The following is a 26,974-nucleotide window of genomic DNA, read 5'->3' as shown; positions in this document are numbered from 1 at the left end:
AAATGCAGCCTCTCCAACTACAAATTATTCAGCATTAGCGAAGAAATAAGGGTCTCTCAAAACACATTTCCTTCTGCGCTCTATGTTAGATGTTTACCTTCTTTGGTGGAACTCAGTTTCCAAATCTCTATCAAGGGTTATCCAATTTCAGACTAGATACTTGTCCAAACAGACTCAAGAAAGTCTGGTTGGGGAGCCAATTGTTAAGGCCACTTTGACCAAGGAACATGGGATTTGGAAATTCCGCAAACTGCTTTCAAACTTAATTGAATAAGTTTACTTTAAAAATGTTCTGCAGAGGAATTACTGTCAGAAAACAAGAAGCCATGTTATATATTCCATTTCGGCAGGGGGGACAAGGAATCAGCATATCTTTAAAGGAAGTAACACTGATATTTTCCTGGACTCAGGCAGTTTGCTTAAAAGTTCTCTGCTGTTCACTTGAAAGCCACTCTCAACTCAAATCTTATTTTCGCTGCCAAGTGCAAATATCCATAATGAAATGGAAATTAAATATCAAGATTTTCAATTGATCACAAGCAAGTGAGGCCTTTCAGGAAGATAGATGTCACCTGCCACATATCACTAATCACTTTTCAACACCTCAAACAAGATCTGTATGATTTGCGCTAAAGATAGTGCTATTTGTATTATGACAGTGGATGTGGACCCTGGGGCACATTTAGAGCCATAAGTTGCACAGAAAGCTTTAAAAGGATTGTGAACTTAGCTAGCTTCCTGTTGTTGTTTTGCTAATTGGGATTTGACCCTGGGACTGTAATTTAGACCTTGTTACCGTGTTTTCTTATTGTTTTGTCGCTTATTTTAGACTGGTTACCTGGATATTGACTTTTGTAAATGTTTAAATGAACTGCTTGCGCCCTCTGTTTACACATTTGGTCGCTGTTGCTTCCCCTGGCTCCTAACCTTGGCAAGTTTACCAACTATTATATTGCATGTGCTTGTCAGTTCCTGCCACTTAGTTATACTGAAGAACCTCATCTGCTTCTGTTCAAGATCTGCTTCACATCTCCTGCATCACTGGTTCCAACAGAAAACAAGGTCATCTCTATTTACACCATTATGCCAACATGGGACCTTTCGCTAGTGCTTGATTTCATGCTGGATGCATCATTTGAACAACTTCATGATGTTTCTCTTTGATTTCTGACACTGAATAAGCTTGGAAGTCACCTTTGCTAGGTACTATATACATCCATCCATTGCTTTCCATCAGGATAAAGTAGTCCTACATGCAGGTTTCTGAGTTCCTACTCTAGGTGAGTTCTGAGTTTAATAATTCTCATGATATTGTTTTGCCCTATTCTGCTCTGTTAAGGACAATACGTATGGAAAACCTTATATCAACTTGATGTGGTACATACGAGTACGACTTTACATACAAGTATTTATCTTAACAGATCTCAGTCTATTCATGAGAGAGATATCTTTTCATCATTCTATGTAGATTCTAACAAGGCCAAACACCAGCAAACAATGCTCACTCATTCTTTGGGCTTTAGAATCTGACAATAGTCCTGCTGAAATCTGCCAGGGAGAAAGCTGGAAAACACTCTCACATCTTTGTGTTACACTAAAAGTTTCACTTTTGACAGTCTTTTTTTGCAACGCCTGGGTCACAAGATATTATCTTCTTCAGGAGAATAAAAAAACAGAGGGGGGCGGCTCATGTGTAGATTAGCATTTTCAGGTATAGAGGATGTAGAGATCAAGCCAATGCAGTACTCACATTTATCAATAGCACCCTTATCTGCTGGTAGAAGCAGGCTGATTAGCTCTGGGTATATCAGATAACCCTCTCAAGACTCCACCAAGGTGTTGTCAATGCAGTCCAGGTAACTCCAGGTGTAAATTGTCGAAAGTGCTAAGATGCAATATAGCGATGGTGTAAATGATAGAAAAAGGTGCTTCCACTTCACTTGTATGTTAAAAGATTGGTTTATTTAAAAACACTTTAAAAACAATCTAGCGATGGATGAGGAGGGCATATACATTATCCCCCCTCTATATGCAACGCTTTTCTCGGCTCCAATACTGGCCGTTTCATCAGGCATAAAGCCCCTCATACAGACAAACATTTTAAAGGTAAGTGTACCCAATTGCAAGAATTCATAACAAACATTGGAGGGCGTGTCTGCACACCTGAGTCTCCAATTAACCTTCATTAGTAATTTGAACAAATCCAGATATTACATCCATGGTATAGTTATAAACAAACAAAAATGAAATAAAACATTACAATTGACATACTCAAATCAACATTAACCCAAAGATCGGCATATTTGAATTGATATTAACCCAAGTGTCAATATAACAACCCTATCTGTAAATATACCACCTATATTCACATTCATTGCAAGCCGTATCAATGTATTAACATACTGTATATTCATTATACTTAAAGCCCTTATTGTTGAAACATGAAATACGTGTCTAATGTGTGTGCTATTGCATGTGACGCATACGTCACTACGTCTCATGGTTTTAGAATAACCAATGGGAAAGGAGTGGCCTGATTGTGTATCGTTGCTAGGATACCAATGTAGATCCATTGTGTGTATAGATAGAATAGCTAAGTGACTACCAAATAATAGATGTCTAGAGATACCAGTCAATACAATACGTGTAGTGTACACAGGTGTATTAGTGAACTCTCTAATAGAGAGAATATTACAAATCAAGACCCAATGCTACGCACTTTAAGTAATGCGAGTGTCTAATAAATGTTACTGGTAATAAACTCTAAACTCCAATGTTTAATGTGATGTTAATCAACGAATATGAGATTATACTCATGTGACTAAGTGAATATAAAAATCTTGTGCTAAGCCTTTGCTATTGACAGAGGTTCAACAATAACCTTATTTACCCCTCTGTGAATATTATTTTGTGCTTAGAGAGTTCACTAATACACCTGTGTATTGTTTTTTTTACTTTCCTACAGTTCCACTCAGATACTTTTGTGAGGAGGATAGCAGGCCGTCTATTCTTGGGTCCCCATTTGGACATTTCACTGTTGGTGGACAGTACACAGTCTTGTATTGCATTTGGGGACTTTTTCCATTAAATATTGTTTGATATATTACACATGATTTCATATGTTTATCTTTTTTTGTTCTATTTTCTGTTTGTATATATCATAGTGAGCGTCCCCTCTCATTTTATTTTTATTATCTTTTTTTGTAGTTTTAACCGTTTTCTCCCAATCCTTTCTGTGACACTGCTTGCATTCATCTCACTGGTAAATATTACCCAAGGTGAGGCCAAGATCAGTAGAACCTAAAGACCAACACCATTTATAAACAGGTAATCTGGGGAGTGGGCAGTTTCAAACCACACTCCATTTGGAAGGGACCTCACTGGTAAGTATTATCCAGGGATATGAAGCCAAGATATAGATAAGCTTATAATCTGGTGTTGAGTTTTAGTCTTTCCGAACTAAACTTGTAACGAGTGATGGACATACTATTTATGAAGGACGCCAAGTTGAATATAATGTTTTTGCATGGAAAACGAATTGACTGTAATGGGAGCTTTAGGAATAACTAAGTATCCTGAGCATAATTAAAATACAATGTAAATGGTCTATGGCCCATCATAGACAAAAACAGTTTGATTCTTGTACATTTGTAATGAAAAGGAAACAGAGAATAAGTGTATTGCCAGAATCCTTACAATAAAATAATTTGGATTAATGAAAACAGTTCTTTTTTCAAACATTAATTACTGCTAAAAGACTTAAATTCCTCTATTTGATGCAATTTTTTGTTAATAAAAAAGTATGTTTCTGTGTTAAAAAATAAACAAACATACAAAGAAATAAAGAGATTTTTTGTTCTTGGGGGGCAATGTCGAGTATTTACTACCAGTAGAGTTTTGGGGAGAATTTAAGCCAGTGAGTTTCTATCCTACAGACAAGTTAGGTACTTCCTCATACTGTAAAAATGTAAATAAAAAAAACGTCTAATTATCTTTATCAAAGAAAAAATAAATTAATAAAAAAAAAGTTTTTTTATATATATATTTATTTATATATGCTTTAAATTGCTGTTCATTTACTTGTATGATAGAAATGTTGTTGAGTCTAATGCCCCTTTAAAGCCATTCATGTCAATTTTATAGTTTCCAGAGCAATGCATAGTTACCTGTTTTGTGTCTCTGTCATCTGCTTCAAGATCTGGCAGTAAATCTCATCCCGTAGGGATTCGTCATGTACTGGCCCTGAGAAGATCTGATCAGTAAACTCAACTGGAGAGCATGACTGTTTTGAAGGATAATCCCCCATGTACTTCATGATAGGTGAGATGTATTAAGGAACACAAACAAACCATATTGCATAATATTCCACATATAAACCCCACTCCCCAACAATTCTAGTTATCTGCCTAAACAGACAGAAAAAATTTGTATGACCCAGCTTTTCTCTGTATAATTATTTATATATATATATATATATATATATATATATATATATACAGTTTCAGAAGGTGTTGCACTCCTAATATCCAAATATGACACCTGCCGGGGTGCAATGTCAAAATATTACAAAGTTCAAAGAAGGCAGCACTCACCGGAGTTTGGAAACATACGCCTAGATTTAAAGTTCTGCGTTAGCCGTTAAAAGCAGCGTTAAGGGGTCCTAACACTGCTTTTGGCCGCCCGCTGGTATTTAGAGTCGGGCAGGAAAGGGTCTAACGCTCACTTTCAAGCCGCGACTTTTCCTTACCGCAGAGCCCCTTACGCCAATTGCGTATCCTATCTTTTCAATGGGATCTTCCTAACGCTGGTATTTAGAGTCTTGGCTGAAGTGAGCGGTAGACCCTCTACTGACAAGACTCCTAACCGCCCATGGAAAGGCTGTAGTTAAGAGCTTTATGGCTAATCGCCGGTATATAAAGCTCTTAACTACAGTGCTCTAAAGTACACTAACACCCATAAACTACCTATGTACCCCTAACCCGAGGTCCCTCCACATCGCCGCCGACTCTAATAAATATTTTTAACCCCTAATACTGCCGACCGCGCATCGGCCGCCACCTATGTTATACTTATGAACCCCTAATCTGCTGCCCCTAATATTGCCGACCCCTATATTATATTTATTAACCCCTAATCTGCCCCCCCAACGTCGCCGCTACCTAACTACACTTATTAACCCCTAATCTGCAGACCGGACCTCGCCGCCACTATAATAAAATGGTATTAAACCCTAAACCGCCGCACTCTCCCGCCTCGCAAACACTAGAATAAATTGTATTAACTCCTAATCTGCCCTCCCTAACATCGCCGCCACCTACCTACAAATATTAACCCCTAATCTCCCGCCGCACCGTCGCCGCTGCTATAATAAAGTTATTAACCCCTATACATAACTCTAACCCTAACGGAATTAAGGTAGGAAAAAATCTGATTGGCTGATTCAATCAGCCAGTCAGATTCAAGTTCAATCCGATGGGTTGATCCAATCAGCAAATCGGATTGAGCTTGCATTCTTATTGGCTGATTGCAACAGCCAATAGAATGCCAGCTCAATCTGATTGGCTGATTGGATCAGCCAATCGATTGAACTTGAATCTAATTGGCTGATTGAATCAGCCATCAGATTTTTCCTACCTTATTTCCGATTGGCTGATAGAATCCTATCAGCCAATCGGAATTCGAGGGACGCCATCTTGGATGACGTCACTTAAAGGAACCTTCATTCGTCGGGTAGTCATCGGTGAAGAAGGATGTTCCGCGCCAGAGGTCTTGAAGATGGAGCCGCTCCTCGTCGGATGGATGAAGATAGTAAGATGCCGCTTTGGATGAAGATGTCTGCCGGTCCAAATGTCCTCTTCTGCCCGGATAGGATGAAGACTTCTGCCGGTCTGGATGTCCTCTTCTGCCCCATCGGATGAAGACTTCGGCCAGGCTGGGTGAAGACGAACTCAAGGTAGGGAAATCTTCAGGGGGGTAGTGTTAGGTTTTATTTAAGGGGGTTTTGGGTGGGGTTAGAGTAGGGGGTATGTGGGTGGTGGGTTTTAATGTTGGGGGGGTTGTATTTTTTTTACAGGCAAAAGAGCTGATTACTTTGGGGCATGCCCTGCAAAAAGCCCTTTTTAAGGGCTGGTAAAAGAGCTGGTTTATTTGTAATGTAGAATAGGGTAGGGACTTTTTATTATTTAGTTTTTTTTTTTTTATTAGGGGGCTTAGATTAGGTGTAATTAGTTTTAAAATTATTGTAATTATTTTTTTATTTTTGTAATTTAGTGTTTGTTTTTTTTTGTATTATAGAATAGGTTAGTTAATTGTATTTAATTGTAGGTAATTGTAGGTAATTTATTTAATTAATTTAAATATAGTGTAGTGTTAGGTTTAATTGTAACTTAGGTTAGGATTTATTTTACAGGTAATTTTGTAATTATTTTAACTAGGTAGCTATTAAATAGTTAATAACTATTTAATAACTATTGTACCTAGTTAAAATAAATACAAAGTTGCCTGTAAAATAAATATAAATCCTAAAATAGCTACAATATAATTATTTGGTATATTGTAGCTAGATTAGGGTTTATTTTATAGGTAAGTATTTCGTTTTAAATAGGAATAATTTAGTTAATTTTATGAATTTTATTTCGTTTAATAAAAATTATATTTATGTTAGGGGGGTGTTAGGGTTAGAGTTATGTTTAGGGGTTAATAACTTTATTATAGTAGCGGCGACGGTGCGGGTGGGAGATTAGGGGTTAATATTTGTAGGTAGGTGGCGGCGATGTTAGGGAGGGCAGATTAGGGGTTAATACAATTTATTCTAGTGTTTGTGAGGCGGGGGTGCGGTGGTTTAGGGGTTAATACATTTATTATAGTGGCGGCGAGGTCCGGTCGGCAGATTAGGGGTTAATAAGTGTAGTTAGGTAGCGGCGACGTGGGGGGGGGGCAGATTAGGGGTTACTAAATATAAAAAAGGGGTCGGCGGTGTTAGGGGCAGCAGATTAGGGGTTCATAGGGATAATGTAGGTTGCGGCGGTGTTCGGAGCGGAAGATTAGGGGTTAATAATAATATGCAGGGGTCAGCGATAGCGGGGGCGGCAGATTAGGGGTTAATAAGTGTAAGGTTAGGGGTGTTTAGACTCGGGGTTCAAGTTAGGGTGTTAGGTGCAGACTTAGAAAGTGTTTCCCCATAGGAAACAATGGGGCTGCGTTAGGAGCTGAACGCTGCTTTTTTGCAGGTGTTAGGTTTTTTTCAGCCAGCTCAGCCCCATTGTTTCCTATAGGGATATCGTGCACGAGCATGTTTTCCCAGCTTACCGCTACCGTAGGCAACGCTGGTATTGAGGGTTGAAGTGGAGCTACATTAGGCTCAACGCACCCTTTTTTGATCCTAACGCAGCCCCTCAGACAACTCTAAATACCAGCGTTGTTTGGAAGCAGCAGTAGGAAAAAAAGCTGCGTTAGCTTTGCGGGTCTTTACCGACAAAACTCTAAATCTAGCTGATAAAAAGTAACTTTGAATATACCATTAAAATACAGAGGGAGATTGCATGACGTTTCGGTGCTGTACTGGCACCTTTATCAAATGTTCCCTAAGTAAAGACAGTCCCAAGGTTAATCTATCCTCAGAGTGATGTCCCACAACGAAATGGGTGGGACATCACTCTGAGGATAGATTAAAGGGACATAATACTCATATACTAAATCACTTGAAACTAATGCAGTATAACTGTAAAAAGCTGACAGGAAAATATCACCTAAGAATCTCTATGTAAAAAAGGAAGATATTTTACCTCACAATTTCCTCAGCTCAGCAGAGTAAGTTCTGTGTAAAAAGTTATACTCAGCTGTTGCTCAGCTGCAGGTAAAAAAATAATAATGAATAAATGAACACCAGCCAATCAGCATCAACAGTGCTGATGTCATGAACTCTGCCTTCTTTGAATATATATATAGTGCTGTTGACGAGAACTGGACATTGGAATTGGTAAAATTTCCTATTATAGTCATTTGTGCTATATAACCTCTATAACTCAGCATGCTTTATTCTGTAATGTTCATTGGATTTTTTATTTTATTGTGTCCTTCCACTGTAAATGTGCAAGTTGCGTCTCTGTGGTTTACAAAACTGTTTCAACTTACTTTATATTCATTGTTTTTTGGGATTTGCTTATTTACCACTAAACAATAAGACAATACGTAAATGTTTACTTTTTTAAAATTGATCAAACAGTTTCCTAATAAAAGTAGATTTTTCTTTTGTGTGTGAACATCTTTTATCCTTACACATGCCCAGGTCACTTTTGAGATATAGATTAACATTTAGTTTTTAGTCAAGTATATGCAGGTACAAACCCCAAATCCAGAATTATTCTGAAATCGTCTTTTATTAATATTTCTTTCATGTAATTAGCAAGAGTCCATGAGCTAGTGACGTATGGGATATACATTCCTACCAGGAGGGGCAAAGTTTCCCAAACCTCAAAATGCCTATAAATACACCCCTCACCACACCCACAATTCAGTTTTTACAAACTTTGCCTCCGATGGAGGTGGTGAAGTAAGTTTGTGCTAGATTCTACGTTGATATGCGCTCCGCAGCAAGTTGGAGCCCGGTTTTCCTCTCAGCGTGCAGTGAATGTCAGAGGGATGTGAGGAGAGTATTGCCTATTTGAATGCAGTGATCTCCTTCTAAGGGGTCTATTTCATAGGTTCTCTGTTATCGGTCGTAGAGATTCATCTCTTACCTCCCTTTTCAGATCGACGATATACTCTTATTATATACCATTACCTCTGCTGATTCTCGTTTCAGTACTGGTTTGGCTATCTACAAACATGTAGATGAGTGTCCTGGGGTAAGTAAGTCTTATTTTCTGTGACACTCTAAGCTATGGTTGGGCACTTTGTTTATAAAGTTCTAAATATATGTATTCAAACATTTATTTGCCTTGACTCAGAATGTTCAACTTTCCTTATTTTCAGACAGTCAGTTTCATATTTGGGATAATGCATTTTGATTTGACCATTTTTTCTTACCTTAAAATTTGACTCTTTTTCCCTGTGGGCTGTTAGGCTCGCGGGGGCTGAAAATGCTTCATTTTATTGCGTCATTCTTGGCGCGGACTTTTTTGGCGCAAAAAATCTATTTCCGTTTCCGGCGTCATACGTGTCGCCGGAAGTTGCGTCATTCTTTGACGTTCTTTTCGCGCCAAAAATGTTGGCGTTCCGGATGTGGCGTCATTTTTGGCGCCAAAAAGCATTTAGGCGCCAAATAATGTGGGCGTCTTATTTGGCGCGAAAAAAATATGGGCGTCACTTTTGTCTCCACATTATTTAAGTCTCATTTTTTATTGCTTCTGGTTGCTAGAAGCTTGTTCTTTGGCATTCTTTCCCATTCCTGAAACTGTCATTTAAGGAATTTGATCAATTTTGCTTTATATGTTGTTTTTTCTCTTACATATTGCAAGATGTCTCACGTTGCATCTGAGTCAGAAGATACTTCAGGAAAATCGCTGTCTAGTGCTGAACTACCAAAGCTAAGTGTATCTGCTGTAAACTTTTGGTAGCTATTTCTCCAGCTGTTGTTTGTATTGATTGTCATGACAAACTTGTTAATGCAGATAATATTTCCTTTAGTAAAGTACCATTGCCTGTTGCAGTTCCCTCAACATCTAAGGTGCAGAATGTTCCTGATAACATAAGAGATTTTGTTTCTGAATCCATAAAGAAGGCTATGTCTGTTATTTCTCCTTCTAGTAAACGTAAAAAATCTTTTAAAACTTCTCTCCCTACAGATGAATTTTTAAATGAACATCATCATTCTGATTCTGATGACTCCTCTGGTTCAGAGGATTCTGTCTCAGAGATTGATGCTGATAAATCTTCATATTTATTTAAAATGGAATTTATTCGTTCTTTACTTAAAGAAGTACTAATTGCTTTAGAAATAGAGGATTCTGGTCCTCTTGATACTAATTCTAAACGTTTAGATAAGGTATTTAAATCTCCTGTGGTTATTCCAGAAGTTTTTCCTGTTCCTAATGCTATTTCTGCAGTAATTTCCAAAGAATGGGATAATTTGGGTAATTCATTTACTCCTTCTAAACGTTTTAAGCAATTATATCCTGTGCCGTCTGACAGATTAGAATTTTGGGACAAGATCCCTAGAGTTGATGGGGCTATTTCTACCCTTGCTAAACGTACTACTATTCCTACGTCAGATGGTACTTCGTTTAAGGATCCTCTAGATAGGAAAATTGAGTCCTTTCTAAGAAAAGCTTATCTGTGTTCAGGTAATCTTCTTAGACCTGCTATATCATTGGCTGATGTTGCTGCAGCTTCAACTTTTTGGTTGGAAACTTTAGCGCAACAAGTAACACGATCGTGATTCTCATGATATTATTATTCTTCTTCAGCATGCTAATAATTTTATCTGTGATGCCATTTTTGATATTATCAGAGTTGATGTCAGGTTTATGTCTCTAGCTATTTTAGCTAGAAGAGCTTTATGGCTTAAAACTTGGAATGCTGATATGGCTTCTAAATCAACTCTACTTTCCATTTCTTTCCAGGGTAACAAATTATTTGGTTCTCAGTTGGATTCTATTATCTCAACTGTTACTGGTGGGAAAGGAACTTTTTTACCACAGGATAAAAAATCTAAGGGTAAAAACAGGGCTAATAATCGTTTTCGTTCCTTTCGTTTCAACAAAGAACAAAAGCCTGATCCTTCATCCTCAGGAGCAGTTTCAGTTTGGAGACCATCTCCAGTCTGGAATAAATCCAAGCCATCTAGAAAGGCAAAGCCTGCTTCTAAGTCCACATGAAGGTGCGGCCCTCATTCCAGCTCAGCTGGTAGGGGGCAGGTTACGTTTTTTCAAAGAAATTTGGATCAATTCTGTTCACAATCTTTGGATTCAGAGCATTGTTTCAGAAGGGTACAGAATTGGTTTCAAGATGAGACCTCCTGCAAAGAGATTTTTTCTTTCCCGTGTCCCAGTAAATCCAGTGAAAGCTCAAGCATTTCTGAAATGTGTTTCAGATCTAGAGTTGACTGGAGTAATTATGCCAGTTCCAGTTCCGGAACAGGGGATGGGGTTTTATTCAAATCTCTTCATTGTACCAAAGAAGGAGAATTCCTTCAGACCAGTTCTGGATCTAAAAATATTGAATCGTTATGTAAGGATACCAACGTTCAAGATGGTAACTGTAAGGACTATCTTGCCTTTTGTTCAGCAAGGGCATTATATGTCCACGATAGATTTACAGGATGCATATCTGCATATTCCGATTCATCCAGATCATTATCAGTTCCTGAGATTCTCTTTTCTGGACAAGCATTACCAGTTTGTGGCTCTGCCGTTTGGCCTAGCTACAGCTCCAAGAATTTTTACAAAGGTTCTCGGTGCCCTTCTGTCTGTAATCAGAGAACAGGGTATTGTGGTATTTCCTTATTTGGACGATATCTTGGTACTTGCTCAGTCTTTACATTTAGCAGAATCTCATACGAATCGACTTGTGTTGTTTCTTCAAGATCATGGTTGGAGGATCAATTTACCAAAAAGTTCATTGATTCCTCAGACAAGGGTAACCTTTCTGGGTTTCCAGATAGATTCAGTGTCCATGACTCTGTCTTTAACAGACAAGAGATGTCTAAAGTTGATTACAGCTTGTCGAAACCTTCAGTCACAATCATTCCCTTCGGTAGCCTTATGCATGGAAATTCTAGGTCTTATGACTGCTGCATCGGACGCGATCCCCTTTGCTCGTTTTCACATGCGACCTCTTCAGCTCTGTATGCTGAAGCAATGGTGCAAGGATTACACGAAGATATCTCAATTAATATCTTTAAACCGATTGTACGACACTCTCTAACGTGGTGGCCAGATCACCATCGTTTAATTCAGGGGGCTTCCTTTGTGCTTCCGACCTGGACTGTAATTTCAACAGATGCAAGTCTCACAGGTTGGGGAGCTGTGTGGGGATCTCTGACGGCACAAGGAGTTTGGGAATCTCAGGAGGTGAGATTACCGATCAATATTTTGGAACTCCGTGCAATTTTCAGAGCTCTTCAGTTTTGGCCTCTTCTGAAGAGAGAATCGTTCATTTGTTTTCAGACAGACAATGTCACAACTGTGGCATACATCAATCATCAAGGAGGGACTCACAGTCCTCTGGCTATGAAAGAAGTATCTCGAATTTTGGTTTGGGCGGAATCCAGCTCCTGTCTAATCTCTGCGGTTCATATCCCAGGTATAGACAATTGGGAAGCGGATTATCTCAGTCGCCAAACGTTGCATCCGGGCGAATGGTCTCTTCACCCAGAGGTATTTCTTCAGATTGTTCAAATGTGGGAACTTCCAGAAATAGATCTGATGGCGTCCTCATCTAAACAAGAAACTTCCCAGGTATCTGTCCAGATCCCGGGATCCTCAGGCGGAGGCAGTGGATGCATTATCACTTCCTTGGAAGTATCATCCTGCCTATATCTTTCCGCCTCTAGTTCTTCTTCCAAGAGTAATCTCCAAGATTCTGAAGGAATGCTTGTTTGTTCTGCTGGTAGCTCCGGCATGGCCTCACAGGTTTTGGTATGCGGATCTTGTCCGGATGGCCTCTTGCCAACCGTGGACTCTTCCGTTAAGACCAGACCTTCTGTCACAAGGTCCCTTTTTTCCATCAGGATCTGAAATCCTTAAATTTAAAGGTATGGAGATTGAACGCTTGATTCTTGGTCAAAGAGGTTTCTCTGACTCATGTGATTAATACTATGTTACAGGCTCGTAAATCTGTATCTCGAGAGATATATTATAGAGTCTGGAAGACTTATATTTCTTGGTGTCTTTCTCATCATTTTTCTTGGCATTCTTTTAGAATACCGAGAATTTTACAGTTTCTTCAGGATGGTTTAGATAAGGGTTTGTCCGCAAGTTCTTTGAAAGGACAAATCTCTGCTCTTTCTGTTCTTTTTCACAGAAAGATTGCTATTCTTCCTGATATTCATTGTTTTGTACAAGCTTTGGTTCGTATAAAACCTGTCATTAAGTCAATTTCTCCTCCTTGGAGTTTGAATTTGGTTCTGGGAGCTCTTCAAGCTCCTCCGTTTGAACCTATGCATTCATTGGACATTAAATTACTTTCTTGGAAAGTTTTGTTCCTTTTGGCCATCTCTTCTGCCAGAAGAGTTTCTGAATTATCTGCTCTTTCTTGTGAGTCTCCTTTTCTGATTTTTCATCAGGATAAGGCGGTGTTGCGAACTTCTTTTGAATTTTTACCTAAAGTTGTGAATTCCAACAACATTAGTAGAGAAATTGTGGTTCCTTCATTATGTCCTAATCCTAAGAATTCTAAGGAGAAATCGTTGCATTCTTTGGATGTTGTTAGAGCTTTGAAATATTATGTTGAAGCTACTAAGTCTTTCCGAAAGACTTCTAGTCTATTTGTTATCTTTTCCGGTTCTAGAAAGGCCAGAAAGCTTCTGCCATTTCTTTGGCATCTTGGTTGAAATCTTTAATTCATCTTGCCTATGTTGAGTCGGGTAAAACTCCGCCTCAGAGGATTACAGCTCATTCTACTAGGTCAGTATCTACTTCCTGGGCGTTTAGGAATGAAGCTTCGATTGATCAGATCTGCAAAGCAGCAACTTGGTCCTCTTTGCATACTTTTACTAAATTCTACCATTTTGATGTATTTTCTTCTTCTGAAGCAGTTTTTGGTAGAAAAGTACTTCAGGCAGCGGTTTCAGTTTGAATCTTCTGCTTATGTTTTTCGTTAAACTTTATTTTGGGTGTGGATTATTTTCAGCAGGAATTGGCTGTCTTTATTTTATCCCTCCCTCTCTAGTGACTCTTGTGTGGAAAGATCCACATCTTGGGTAGTCATTATCCCATACGTCACTAGCTCATGGACTCTTGCTAATTACATGAAAGAAAACATAATTTATGTAAGAACTTACCTGATAAATTCATTTCTTTCATATTAGCAAGAGTCCATGAGGCCCGCCCTTTTTTTGTGGTGGTTATGATTTTTGTATAAAGCACAATTATTCCAATTCCTTATTTTATATGCTTTCGCACTTTTTTTATCACCCCACTTCTTGGCTATTCGTTAAACTGAATTGTGGGTGTGGTGAGGGGTGTATTTATAGGCATTTTGAGGTTTGGGAAACTTTGCCCCTCCTGGTAGGAATGTATATCCCATACGTCACTAGCTCATGGACTCTTGCTAATATGAAAGAAATGAATTTATCAGGTAAGTTCTTACATAAATTATGTTTTTTTTTAAAAATATACGGCTAGATTACGAGTTTTGCGGTATGAGTGAAAAGCAGCGTTAAGGCTCTTTTTCACTACCGCTGGTATTACGAGTCTTGTAGGTATTTCTGTACCGCACACTTTTTTGGCCGTAACGCAACGTAACTACCGCAGCTTTCAAAAAGTCCTTTTTCAATTAGACTTCCTTTGCGCCGGTATTACGAGTTTGCCTGGGAGGCCAAAAAGTGAGCGGTACAGCCAATACCATCAAGATCAATACCGTAAACTGAAAGTCAGTAGTTATGAGTTTTACGCTACAAAGCTGTAACAAAAAACTCATAACTAAAGTGGTAAAAAGTACACTAACACCCATAAACTACCTATTAACCCCTAAACCGAGGCCCTCCCGCATTGCAAACACTAAAATAAAATTATTAACCCCTAATCTGCCGCTCCGGACATCGCCGCCACTATAATAAACATATTAACCCCTAAACTGCCGCACTCCCGCATCGCAAACACTAGTTAAATATTATTAACCCCTAATCTGCTGCCCCTAACATCGCCGCCACATACCTACATTTATTAACCCCTAATCTGCCGCCCCCAACGTCGCCGCCACTATACTAAATTTATTAACCACTAACCCTAAGTCTAACCCTAACCCTAACACCTACTAACTTTAATCTAATTAAAATACATCTAAATAAAACCTACTATTAATAACTAAATAAATCCTATTTAAAATTAAATACTTACCTGTAAAATAAACCCTAAGCTAGCTACAATATAACTAATAGTTACATTGTATCTATCTTAGGTATTATTTTTATTTCACAGGCAAGTTTGTATTTATTTTAAATAGGTAGAATAGTTACTAAATAGTTATTAACTATTTACTAACTACCTAGCTAAAATAAATACAAATTTACCTGTAAAATAAAACCTAACCTGTCTTACACTAACACCTAACCTTACACTACGATTAAATAAAATACATAAATTAAATACAATTAACTAAATTACAAAAACAAACACTAAATTACACAAAATAAAATTGGATTCCCTATTAAGAAGCTGTGAATGCAGCTTTGGGAGCGCCTGCAGATGATAGTTAAGTAGCAGCTGTCATATTGTTTGTATATTTCCACTTCTCATATAGATCAAGCAAAGAGAATAACTTAGTAAAGTTCTTCTAACCATATTTTAGGTGCGGTCTGGGTATAATTTCAGAACTCGAGAGACTTGGAGCATTTTTCAATTACATCATAAGGTCGGACTTCAAGAGAATTTCTAGTAATGTTCTAAAAAGTAAAAATATTAGTAATAGATCTTATGGTTTTAAGATAATTTTTCAAATGAATTTTATATTGCTCCAACAGTAGGGATTTCTCAAGTATTCATGAAAGGTACCCAGGGGATCACATTGAGGTTCAGAGCAGCATTTCTTTCCTCCAAAATCTCAACTTCCTGGGGTGTTTAAGAGCAACAAGCAAGAAAAAGACAGAAAAGCAACAACATATTTTGGCTCTAGTTTGATTAAGGAGAATCTGGTTTTTGGTATTACAATCCCGTTACCCGATTTTCAAGGTCTATGTCATTACCAAAACAAAACAAAAATGCCCTAGCTCATAAAAAGCTTTCAGGGCTGGAGGGGGGCGTGTACAAGCTGCGATCCGGGAGAGGATGCTATCTATATAGCTCCTGATAAAATCTTATATTTGACCAGCCGGTTATCAGATAATCCTTTACAGGCATCTTTTACCTACAAACTAGATATCTCATTGAAAGTTTATTCTGTGGGGACACTTTTTCATCAATATTTGCTGTTTTTATGAATTCAAGTGCTGAGGATTGGGCAAATAGGGCCTGAAGTAGCAGCTTCAAGTAAGGCCGCAACCACCCCTGTTTATCTGGGTTACGTATGCAGTACTGTACATTACATCATCGGATTGCTCCTGTAATCTATTCACACCTATGTCTACACTTACAAACGGTGCATACAGCTACTCTACATTTTCATACCTTATAACAACCATGCAGGCTTAAACCTTATTAGTCAGGCTGGACATGCTCTATGATCAACTGGAGGATTTGTTGCTATCGATATATGAAAGATCGCTATCAGAAGCTGACTTACTCTATTGTGCTCGGGCACGTACTGAATCTTGCCCTCTTGTAGAGATGAGACCTCTTGACAATGATAAAGAATCCGGTGCCTCAGATCGCAACCAAGCTATAAGTGATGTACACTGTACTGTTTAAAAAACTTATTTCCGATAAGGATCCGCAACTTTGCTAAGAACCCCTTACATCAGAACCCTCGTCTACACCATCACCTTATGACACATTGCCTGCAATTATAAAGGGCACTCCACATGCTACTTACTCGATATATAACACAGGACTTATCGATTATGGATCATCACAAGGTAGATCAGTCTCCAGCTGTGTCCTGGGACAGAGAACTCACAGCTCATGAAAGGAGAGATGGAAGTGTTTTTGTTTTCCGGCACGCATATTGGCCTCAGTGATGGCACATATGCCTAGAGTGATTTGAGCTGCAGTTTCATGTGATGGGACTTTGTTGGGGACTGTTTGATCAGTAGATACATGAGTGTATGTAGGATATACTTACATCCCTCAATTTTTAACACTTTTCTGCTTTATTCTTCTCCAGTTTTGCATATGATGTTATTATTGTCTATGTACTTTATTATATTGTCCAATGGACTAGTGAGGACTAACCTGTAATTACTCATTACTAATGTTTGCAACACATTTTACTGTTTAAGTTCCTGAATAGGAATGCCCAGTTCCCCATTTGTTTAAATTGTTAATGGTAAGCGTTCTTGCAGACTAAATTCTTTATAGCTTCTATCAAAGTTATTGTTTAAATTATGTCTTATCCCTGTTGAGCTAAGTATCTTCCAGTAATGATATTATCACACAGTTTACTGTTTATAGTTCTCAGAATGCAATAGTATATAGTATGTTCTAGGGATATATGATCCTCTTCTTACTTTATAACTCAACTAATAACTAGGACAATGGCGCATTTAAGAAATCAGATTACTCTCTTAGGCACTATTTTGCATATAACGTTCCATTATTTTCTTCTTTGTGGGCCGTATGCACTAACACCATCATCCCTCTCATTCTACGGTGACTGTGAATGAGAGTACTATTTTCTCCAAATGATGTAAATATAGGAAACAATTAGATTTCCTTATCTGTTCTGTAGATGGAGACTTTGGAATTGGCCATCACTTAAACTGTCTGCTTTTCAGTTTTGCAAAAGTACCCTTTACCTTAATGTGTTGATATTATCATGTTTGCATAAGTTATATGCCTGGTCTGTTTTCTCAGAGTCATACTTGGGGACAATACGCAAAATGGCAAAAGGGGGGGGGGGGGTACTGCTTAGGTTAATGAGAGTAATTCAAACATCTGCATTAATTTTCTAAATGTTTCAATTATTCCCACCAGATGAGAGTTATATGTTATTAGCACAAATATAAAGCAACTTGTTAATTGATTAGCATATATTTGGTTTTGTTGTGTTTGAGTACAAACGCTTGTGTGATCAGATGGCAATATTTCTGATGACAGGATATATACAATATGTAGCATGGCTTAAACACTTAAGCATTAACTTCTTGTGAATTAATTATGTTATATTAATGCTTTATTTTGCATTTTATAGCTATAATTAAAAACACGTTTATATTTTCCTGGCTATGTTGAATATTGCAACCTATATATTTTAAAAACAATTCGGCATGAATATTATTTTTGGAGTCAAATAATAAAAACCCTGTGTAAAGGATATCATTGAAAGCCTGGCTTGCATAGTCGCGTAGATCTGACATGTCACACACCTTCCTGAGCAGTTGGCTGCCTCAGTGGCTCTCTGGAATAAGCCCACAGATGTAGCTTTCCCGTGATCTCTGCATTACCGCCCTGGATACAGACTCAGGGTCTGGAGGCCTAAAAACACATGAAAGGGGTGGAAAGTAGTGTGTGTATGACTGTAAGTTAGGGAGATTTAGCTTTAGTTTTGCATAGTTTGTCATTATCCCTGTGATAACTTTCTATACCTGAAGTACTGTAATGAGAATTCCTCCAAAGTGTATGGTTTCACTTCTTCCTCCTTGTCAAATCCATCCAGGAAAGAATTCATGAACTCTGATTTTCGCTGCTCTGGAGACATCGCTATAAGTCTCTAAAAATGGTCACAATAGTAATAGAAAGAATCACAATTTATTGGATTTTCCCATCACTTGTAACTGCTAAGAGGTGCAGATTTCATACCATGCTCTAATTCATGCAGGTTTCATGCAGGTTTAACCCCCCACTTGGGACCAGTAGTTCTTTGCAAGGGTTAAAAACATAGACTTGGAGGGTCGATAGTGCTAAAGTAACATGCTGTTAGAAATTAAAGCAAATACATTTTACACTACAATGCTCCTTAAAGGGACAGTATACACCAATTTTGCATATACAGTAAATGCATGTAATAGACACTACTATAAAGAATAAGATGCACAGATACTGATATAAAAATCCAGTATAAAACTGTTATAAAACTTACTTAGAAGCTCTCAGTTTAGCTCTGTTAAAAAGGGTAGCTGGAAAGCCCACTGTAAGTGGGAAATAAGACACTCCCCCCTCCCCCTTCTTTTTGCATATGAAAAGACCCTTTACACAAACAGAAGCAAGCTGGAGTAGTTATCTGACGGTATTCTCCGAAAACTTTGGGGCTTGGTTAAGAGTCTGAAAATCAGGGCAATGTTATTTAAAATTTTTGTAATGAGCTATATAAATAGATCATCTACAAAGAAAAAATGAGTATATAATGTCCCTTTAACTCCTTGGTAACCAGACCATTTTCAATTTTCTTACCGTTAGGGACCAGGGCTATTTTTACATTTCTGCTGTGTTTGTGTTTAGCTGAAATTTTCCGCTTACTCATTTACTGCACCCACACATAATATATACTATTTTCTCGCCATTAAATATACTTTCTAAAGATATCATTATTTTCATCATATCTTATAACTTACTATAATTTTTTTTATAAAATATGATGAAAAAATTGAAAAAAAATTTGTTTCTAAATTTTGTCCTGGGTTTAGAAATACCCAATGTTTACATGTTTTTTGCAAGTTATAGGGAAATAAGTACAAGTAGTACTTTACCAGCCACAGGATAAGCTATTATGCTACAGTTTTGTTCGCAGGTTGAGCACGTCTCTAGTTTAAATTATGCAAATTATGACTCTTAGGGAATTCTCCCTAAGTGTGATGCAGGAATCCAGACGTGGAGCCGTTGCTCAGTGTGCCTAGAGGGATATGGCTGCACCTCAATGACGAGCCCCCACACTAGGCCGAAACGTACGTCTGGGGTTTTGCAGTTTCCCTTGCCACAGAGTGGCCCTCTCTGCATCAGTTTGCTTAAAAAGGGTATTGCATGATGCCTCAATATTGAGGCATCGCTGCAATACCCTGAAAGCGGCTAAAAGCAATCACAATCGCTTCCAGCGCTTGAAACCCCATAGGACGTGCCAGCCAGTTTTTAACGACAGGTTTTTGTAGGACATGCCTGGCACGTCCTTGGTTGTTAAGTGGTTAAAGTAATTTGTCAAGCTTGATTATACATTACTAGTCCTAAAGCCCGTGTACACGTGCTAATTTTTTAGGTACCGCTGTTACAACCCTTGCTCCCTCTCTCTCCCCCCTCTCTTTTGCACTCTCTCTCCCCCCCTCTCTTTTGAGTTCTCTCTCTCCCCCTTATTTTGCGCTCTCTCCCCTTTTATGCTCTCTCTCTCCCCTCTTGTGCTCTCTCTCCCCCCCTCTTTTGCTCTCTCTCTCTCTCTCTCTTCCCCCCTCAACTGCTGTCCCCCTCTTTTGCTCTCTATCTCTCGCCCTCTTTTGCTCTCTCCCCCTGCTCTTTTGCTCTCTTTCTAATCTATTTTGCTCTCTCTCCCCCTTTTTTGCTCTCTCCCCCCCTCTCTTTTGCTCTCTCTCCCCCCCTCTTTTGCTCTCTCTCTCTCCCCCCTCTCTCTCTATCTCTCTCCCCCCTCTCTTTTGCTCTCTTTCCCCCTCTCTTTTGCTCTCTCTCCCCCCTCTCTTTTGCTTTCTCTCCTCCTCTTTTTCTCTCTCTCCCCCTCTCTTTTTCTCTCTCTCCCCCTCTCTTTTGCGCACTCTCCCCCTCTCTTTTGCGCTCTCTCCACCTTTCTTTTGTGCTCTCTCCCCCCTCTCTTTTGCGCTCTCTCCCCCTCTCTTTTGTGCTCTCTCCCCCTCTTTTGCGCTCTCTCTCCCCCCTCTCTTTTGCGCTCTCTCTCTCCCCCTCTCTTTTAAACTCTCTCTCCCCCCTCTCTTTTGATCTCTCTCTCTCCCCCCTATCTTTTGCGCACTCTCCCCCTCTCTTTTGCGCTCTCTCTTCCCCCTCTCTTTTTCTCTCTCTCTCCCCCTCTTTTGTGCACTCTCTCTCCCCCTCTCTTTTGCGCTCTCTCCCCCCTCAACTGCTGTCCCCCCTCTTTTGCTCTCTATCTCTCCCCCTCTTTTGCTCTCTCTCCCCTATTTTGCTCTCTCTCCCCCTCTTTTGCGCTCTCTCTATCTCTCTCCCCCCTCTCTTTTTGCTCTCTTTTTTTCCCCCTCTCTTTTGCTCTCCCTCCCCCTCTCTTTTGCTCTCTCTCCCCCCCCTCTCTTTTTCTCTCTCTCCCCCTCTTTTTCTCTCTCTCCCCCTCTCTTTTGCACACTCTCCCCCTCTCTTTTGCGCTCTCTCCACCTTTCTTTTGCGCTCTCTCCCCCTCTTTTGTGCGCTCTCCCCCTCTTTTGTGCTCTCTCTCCCCCCTCTCTTTTAAACTCTCTCCCCACTCTCTTTTGATCTCTCTCTCTCTCCCCCCCTATCTTTTGCGCTCTCTCCCCTCTCTTTTGCGCTCTCTCTCCCCCTTTTTTTGAGCTCTCTCTCCCCCTCTTTTGTGCTCTCTCTCCCCCTCTTTTGTGTACTCTCTCTCCCCCTCTCTTTTGCGCTCTCTCCCCCTCTCTTTTGTGCTCTCTCCCCCTCTCTTTTGTGCTCTCTCCCCCTCTTTTGTGCTCTCTCCCCCTCTCTTTTGCACTCTCTCTCTCTCTCCCTCTTTTGTGCTCTCTCTCCCCCTCTCTTTTAAACTCTCTCTCCCCCCTCTCTTTTGAGCTCTCTCTCTTCCTCCTCTATTTTGCGCTCTCTCTCCCCCCTCTCTTTTGAGCTCTCTCTCTCCCCCCCTCTCTTTTGAGCTCTCTCTCCCCCTCTATTGCGCTATCTCTCTGCCCCTCTCTTTTGTGCTCTCTCTCTCCCCCTCTTTTGTGCACTCTCTCTCCCCCTCTTTTGCTCTTCCCCCCTCTTCTGCTCGCTTTCTCTCTTTCCCTCCTCTGTTTTGGTCTCTCCCACCTCTCTCCCGCCGGCCACGCCCCTCCCAGTGAGGCCATGCCCATAGCCACGCTTGCCGACCACGCCCCCATCACGGCACACCCGGCCACGCCCCCACCAGGCAGCTTCCGCAGTGCGCACTACTCTGCTGCTCAAGGCCAGGTATGTTTGTCCTCTGCAGTCTCTACTGTGCATGACTGCATCTGACAAACATACCTGGCCTTTTATTATATAGGATGACTGTAACCTGGTCCCAGATTATTCTGAAAGCTTCAGATCTATACTAACATCCCTACTGTGGTAAAGTCATAGAAAAGCTAATAATACCTAGCTGCAACTACCTACAACAGACCTCTCATTTCAGATCCTAAGACATGGCACTGAAATACCACTGGTAAATTAATGGTATTGCACATCTTTTAGATGAAGGGATGGTGTGGCCCTGAACCTCAGTATATGTGACTTGTGGCTCTGTAGCAAACTGAATCCCTTTCTTCCTGACAGTCTGAACTGAATCAGTTAGCAAAGGAAACAGATAAACTAAAACCATGAAAATAAAGTACCTCAGGGACTATCATCGTCTTCTTCAACATCAGTGTCAATCAAATGGATTCTAATTCTACATTTGAGAAGAACTGAGTAAGCTACGCTAGCTGCTTGCAAAACAACATGCAATAATCAAGTTAATCTTGTTGATCCACCACAGCTTCTACAAAAGTGTTTTCCAATTACCTCTAAGATATGTTCATCCAAAATGCACATCACAAACATCATCAAACAGCATTCACTTAGCCCAGAAGAACAAAAACATTAGGGGGGAGATCTCCATTAGTATTAGGTACATCTGGAATAACCTGTCACTAAGTATCAAATCACCATAACAACAGGAAAAAGATGAAAATTTGGCCTTCCAAGGTAAACAAAGTGTCCTGTTTTTAGTCTGTATACAGTCCCACTATCTTATTCATTATCTTTCATGCTCTTTATACAGTCTACGTCTGTTGTGTTTATACCACACCACGAGAACATAAAAGCAGAGCTTACCATGTTTATGTCTTTTACAGGATATACTAGTATAAATTTCACCTGCATTTTATCTAATATAAGATACACCTGTTTGTCATTTTGCTGTAAAATATGTTGCCAATTTATAAATAAATGACAATAATAAAAGCATACAATGTATTATGTATGTATAATATATTATTTGTATGAATCACTATGTTATTCATTATCTCCATACCAGCAACTCATTTGTAGGTTTGTTGAGAATCGGAATAATATGAATTGCATGCAGTGGCACAGCACCACTCTTCGCTGTTCTCTCATTCTCAGCATAGATCCAATTTTGTCCAAACTGAAGTTCTGGATTTTTTTTCAGAAGCAACAAGTCTCCCTTGCGGAAGCTGAGAAGGTCTGGTTCATCTGTAAGAAAAGCCAACTGAGTTCCATCATTTAAATAATAATACCACACAGCATGTGACTATATACCAACATACTGAATACTTAAATATATAAAACAGGCATCCCCTGCCTTATACATTGCCATGATTGCTAGTAACCTGTTTGTTCTTTCTTCCTCTGAGTTGGTAATTGCTCAAAGCTTCTGGAGCTGTCCTGCAGAGCCACTGCATATGGTGATCTTTTCTTCAGTTCATCCAAGAAGTGGAGAAGCAGGTGAGATATTTCTTCACTGTGCTGTGAGGTCAGGACAAATTCCTCTCCTCGTAGTGTGTTTAAAACACAGCACTGGCCAAATGACTTATCAGCCCTAAAAAAGGGAAATAGTTTACTAATGTCCCATCAGTATTATTTCATCTGTTGACTTAATTGCATTCCTTCCTTTGCCAGAACATATACACATACTGTATATACAGGGCTTGAAATTTACACTAGTCAACTAGCCAGTAGAAAATAGCAGTAACTAGTAAACAATAAACTAATTTTAATATTTTTGTAAGTAAATGCTGTGAGTGCCTATCACTTGTTTTGTATATGGATGTATTTTTAATTGAAGATTGAGCACCTGGGCATATAAAGCTAAGTAGTGATGAGTGCTGGAACAATGGGACTATATCTATTTACTTTAGTATGCCAGTCAGGGTTTAAAGTTTATTAGGTTACATAGTTTTATATATATATATATATATATATATATATATATATATATAGTTTGTGGGAAACTGCACTCGCCAAATAAGCATCAACCAGGTGCTCGGCAGGGTAAATACACACAATATAGTAGAACTTGGTCCAACGGATGGCCTCCGTTGTTGAATGCGATCCAAGAACAGCCGGCACACAGGAACTTTTGCAAAAATCCGATTTATTCAACAAAGGTTTCACCTTTGTTGAATAAATCGGATTTTTGCAAAAGTTCCTGTGTGCCGGCAGTGCTTGGATCGCATTCAACAATGGAGGCCGTCCGTTGGACCAAGTTCTACTATACTATATATATATATATATATATATAAACACACATGCAGGAACTGTTAACGCTTTCACTTTGCAGCGCTTCTCCACATCAGGCTGTTCTCTTTAAACATTGTTGTGCTATGGCTGCACTAAGTTTTTATTAACAGAGTGTAGCCAGAGTAAAGCACTAAATGAAGAAAACGGCAACACATTGATTGATTACTGTCTCTCAGGGATTTGTTTTCAACACCCCCTCACTTAGACTGTCCATGTCTGCAAAGCCATGATTCCAGAAAGTAATATGTTCTTGTGCGCAATGCACTTTTTTTTACTACTACATATTAACCTTATAATTTAATTCCAAAATGACCTGCAGAAAAGTTTTCACTAAAAAAAAATCTCATCGCAGAAAGTGAAAAAATGTTCTCTGGATATATATATGTAGCGCAATAATAGAGCGAAACGGAGCACCAGCTGGGAAAGTAAAATTTTCAATGCTTTATTTAAACTTCATTAAACGCCAAAACACACAAAGTGGGTAAAGCGGGGTGTCAGCAGAACACAGCTGACGCGTTTTGGCTCAAAGCCGTAGTCAAAGCTGATAACATGTAAAATTCTTAAACTGCCTTTTAAAAGTACAGACTACCTCCTATTGGTTAATGTTTAATTAACAATTAATTGCCTGCAGTTACGACAATGCTTAAGGCAACAGTACCTGGACCTATACAAAGTGAACTTTAATTTCAATAGTACCTGTAAAGGATATTGGGAGGAAATATAATTTAGTGTATAACATAGAAAATACTATAAATCCTCCTCATGGCACCATTGTTAAATTCATGATATGCCTATATCAACTTCAAGACAGTCAAAATGATCTCAAGAGGAGCACACAACAGTGATTATCACAGCGCAATAAATTATCAAGAATGAGATTAGGGATTATACATGAAGGAACAAAATTACACACCATACACGCTCAAAGTAGCTTATTACATAGCAAAAACAAAATTCAAACACAGAAGGCATGGAGATTCACAAAATAAATATAACAACATTTGGAAGATTTTAGTGTTAGTAAACATGAATTAATGAGTTAGTGGAAGTGGTTAATAGCAAAACACCTCTATATATACTTTCTAATGGTAAATCTTAGAGGCCTAAAGAGGGCACAGACAAGAAACTATTGCGTCGTAGTCGGAATTAAGCGCTTCTGGGCATCTGGTTTTCAATTTGAATATCCAGAAGACCTCTTGTTTTGCCAATAGTTTCTCTCTGTCTCCTCCCCTGCGTGGGGGCAAGATCTTTTCTATGCAGGACCATCTAAATGAATCAGCACTCTTATTATGTTTTTTGGGTCCCAAAAAGCATAATTTACTTTCCTAGCTGGTGCTCCGTTTCGCTATTATTGTGTTATTGTTATTGTGCTAATGTGGATTGACCTACATATACGTGTAGCACAGCTAGTGAATACTCTACCCGTAAGCTCCCTGCGGTTTCTAGGTAGGAGCTGACCTGAAGCTGGACCAATCACGGTGAAGCAGGCTATACATACCCCCTTTGACGTCTGAAGAGGGTGCCGGTTGGAATGCGAGCAGAGAGAAGGAGTTCTCAGCGTTCTTGTGAGTACTCAGTGCTGGTGTGCCAGCAGATTGGGCTGAGTGTACCCGCTATACACAGCACCCTAGGACCGGACATCTTGCATTTGGAGTGGGGTAAGGCGCTTTTTGCCTGTCATGTACGATTGGTGGATACATTAGACTTTGAGTTTGTTTGTTTTGGGACCAGCAGTGTGGATATCTGTTATCTCATGTACCCCTACCTGACCAGCATATCTGTGCTAGTAGGCTTTTGTGTTGTTTGATTATACATATATATGCACACATACATGCAATAACTGTTAGTGCTTTCACTTCTATTAAATATATATATATATATATATATATATCCTATATAATAAAAGGCCAGGTATGTTTGTCAGATGCAGTCATGCGCAGTAGAGACTGCACAGGGACAAACATACCTGGCCTTTAGGATCAACATCAGACAGCAGAGCAGACGAAAGCGGCAGTTGCGAAGGCGTGTCATGGGCGTGGTCCAGCGGAGCGGGTGTGACGAGGGACAGGGTCAACGGGAATGCCGTGGTGGGCGTGACCGACATGGGCGGGGCAAGTGAGTGTGGTCAGTCGGTAGTGGGCATGGTCTGAGAGCACAAAAGAGGGGGGAGAGAGCAAAAGAGAGGGAGAGAGCAAAAGAGAGGGGGGAGAGAGCAAAAGAGAGGGGGGAAAGAGCAAAAGAGAGGGGGAGAGAGAGAAAGAGAGCAAAAGAGAAGGAGAGAGAGAGAAAGAGAGCAAAAGAGAGGGGGGAGAGAGAGCACAAGAAAGAGGAGAAAGAGAAAGAAAGGAGGGGAGAAAGAGCTAGAGAGGGAAGAGAGAGCAAAAGAGAGGGGAAGAGAGAGCAAAAGAGAGGGGGAGAGAGAGCAAAAGAGAGGGGGGAGAGAGAGCAAAAGAGAGGGGGGAGAGAGAGCAAAAGAGAGGGGGGAGAGAGAGCAAAAGAGAGGGGGAGAGAGAGCTAAAGAGAGGGAGGAGCGAGCAAAAGAGAGGAGGGGGGGAGAGCAAAAGAGAGGGGGAGAGAAAGAAAAAGAGAGGGAGAGAGATCAAAAGAGAGGAGGGAGAGAGATCAAAAGAGAGGAGGGAGAGAGAGCAAAAGAGAGGAGGGAGAGAGAGCAAAAGAGAGGAGGGAGAGAGAGCAAAAGAGAGGAGAGAGAGAGAGCAAAAGAGGGAAGAGAGGGACAAAAAGAGGGGGGAGAAAGAGAGCAAAAGAAATGTGAAAGAGAGAAAGAAAGAGAGCAAAAGAGAGGTGAGAGAAAGAAAGAGAGCAAAAGAGAGGGGGAGAGAGAAAGAGAGAGC

The 26,974-nt window shown here is 39.7% G+C and overlaps 1 protein-coding gene across 1 annotated transcript in view; it reads right to left on the bottom strand.

Annotated features, from left to right (window-relative positions):
- MYO7B (myosin VIIB) overlaps positions 1-26,974 on the bottom strand; it is a 355,055-nt gene that overhangs the window by 82,328 nt on the left and 245,753 nt on the right. The window contains 7 exon segments of the mRNA XM_053711560.1: positions 4,167-4,320; positions 18,073-18,133; positions 18,135-18,184; positions 18,187-18,230; positions 18,341-18,465; positions 22,894-23,075; positions 23,213-23,421. Coding sequence (XP_053567535.1) covers positions 4,167-4,320; positions 18,073-18,133; positions 18,135-18,184; positions 18,187-18,230; positions 18,341-18,465; positions 22,894-23,075; positions 23,213-23,421 — 825 coding nt within the window.

Source organism: Bombina bombina, chromosome 4 (assembly GCF_027579735.1).
Source record: "Bombina bombina isolate aBomBom1 chromosome 4, aBomBom1.pri, whole genome shotgun sequence".
Lineage (NCBI taxonomy): Eukaryota > Metazoa > Chordata > Amphibia > Anura > Bombinatoridae > Bombina > Bombina bombina.
This window is presented reverse-complemented; position numbering and strand designations above follow the sequence as displayed.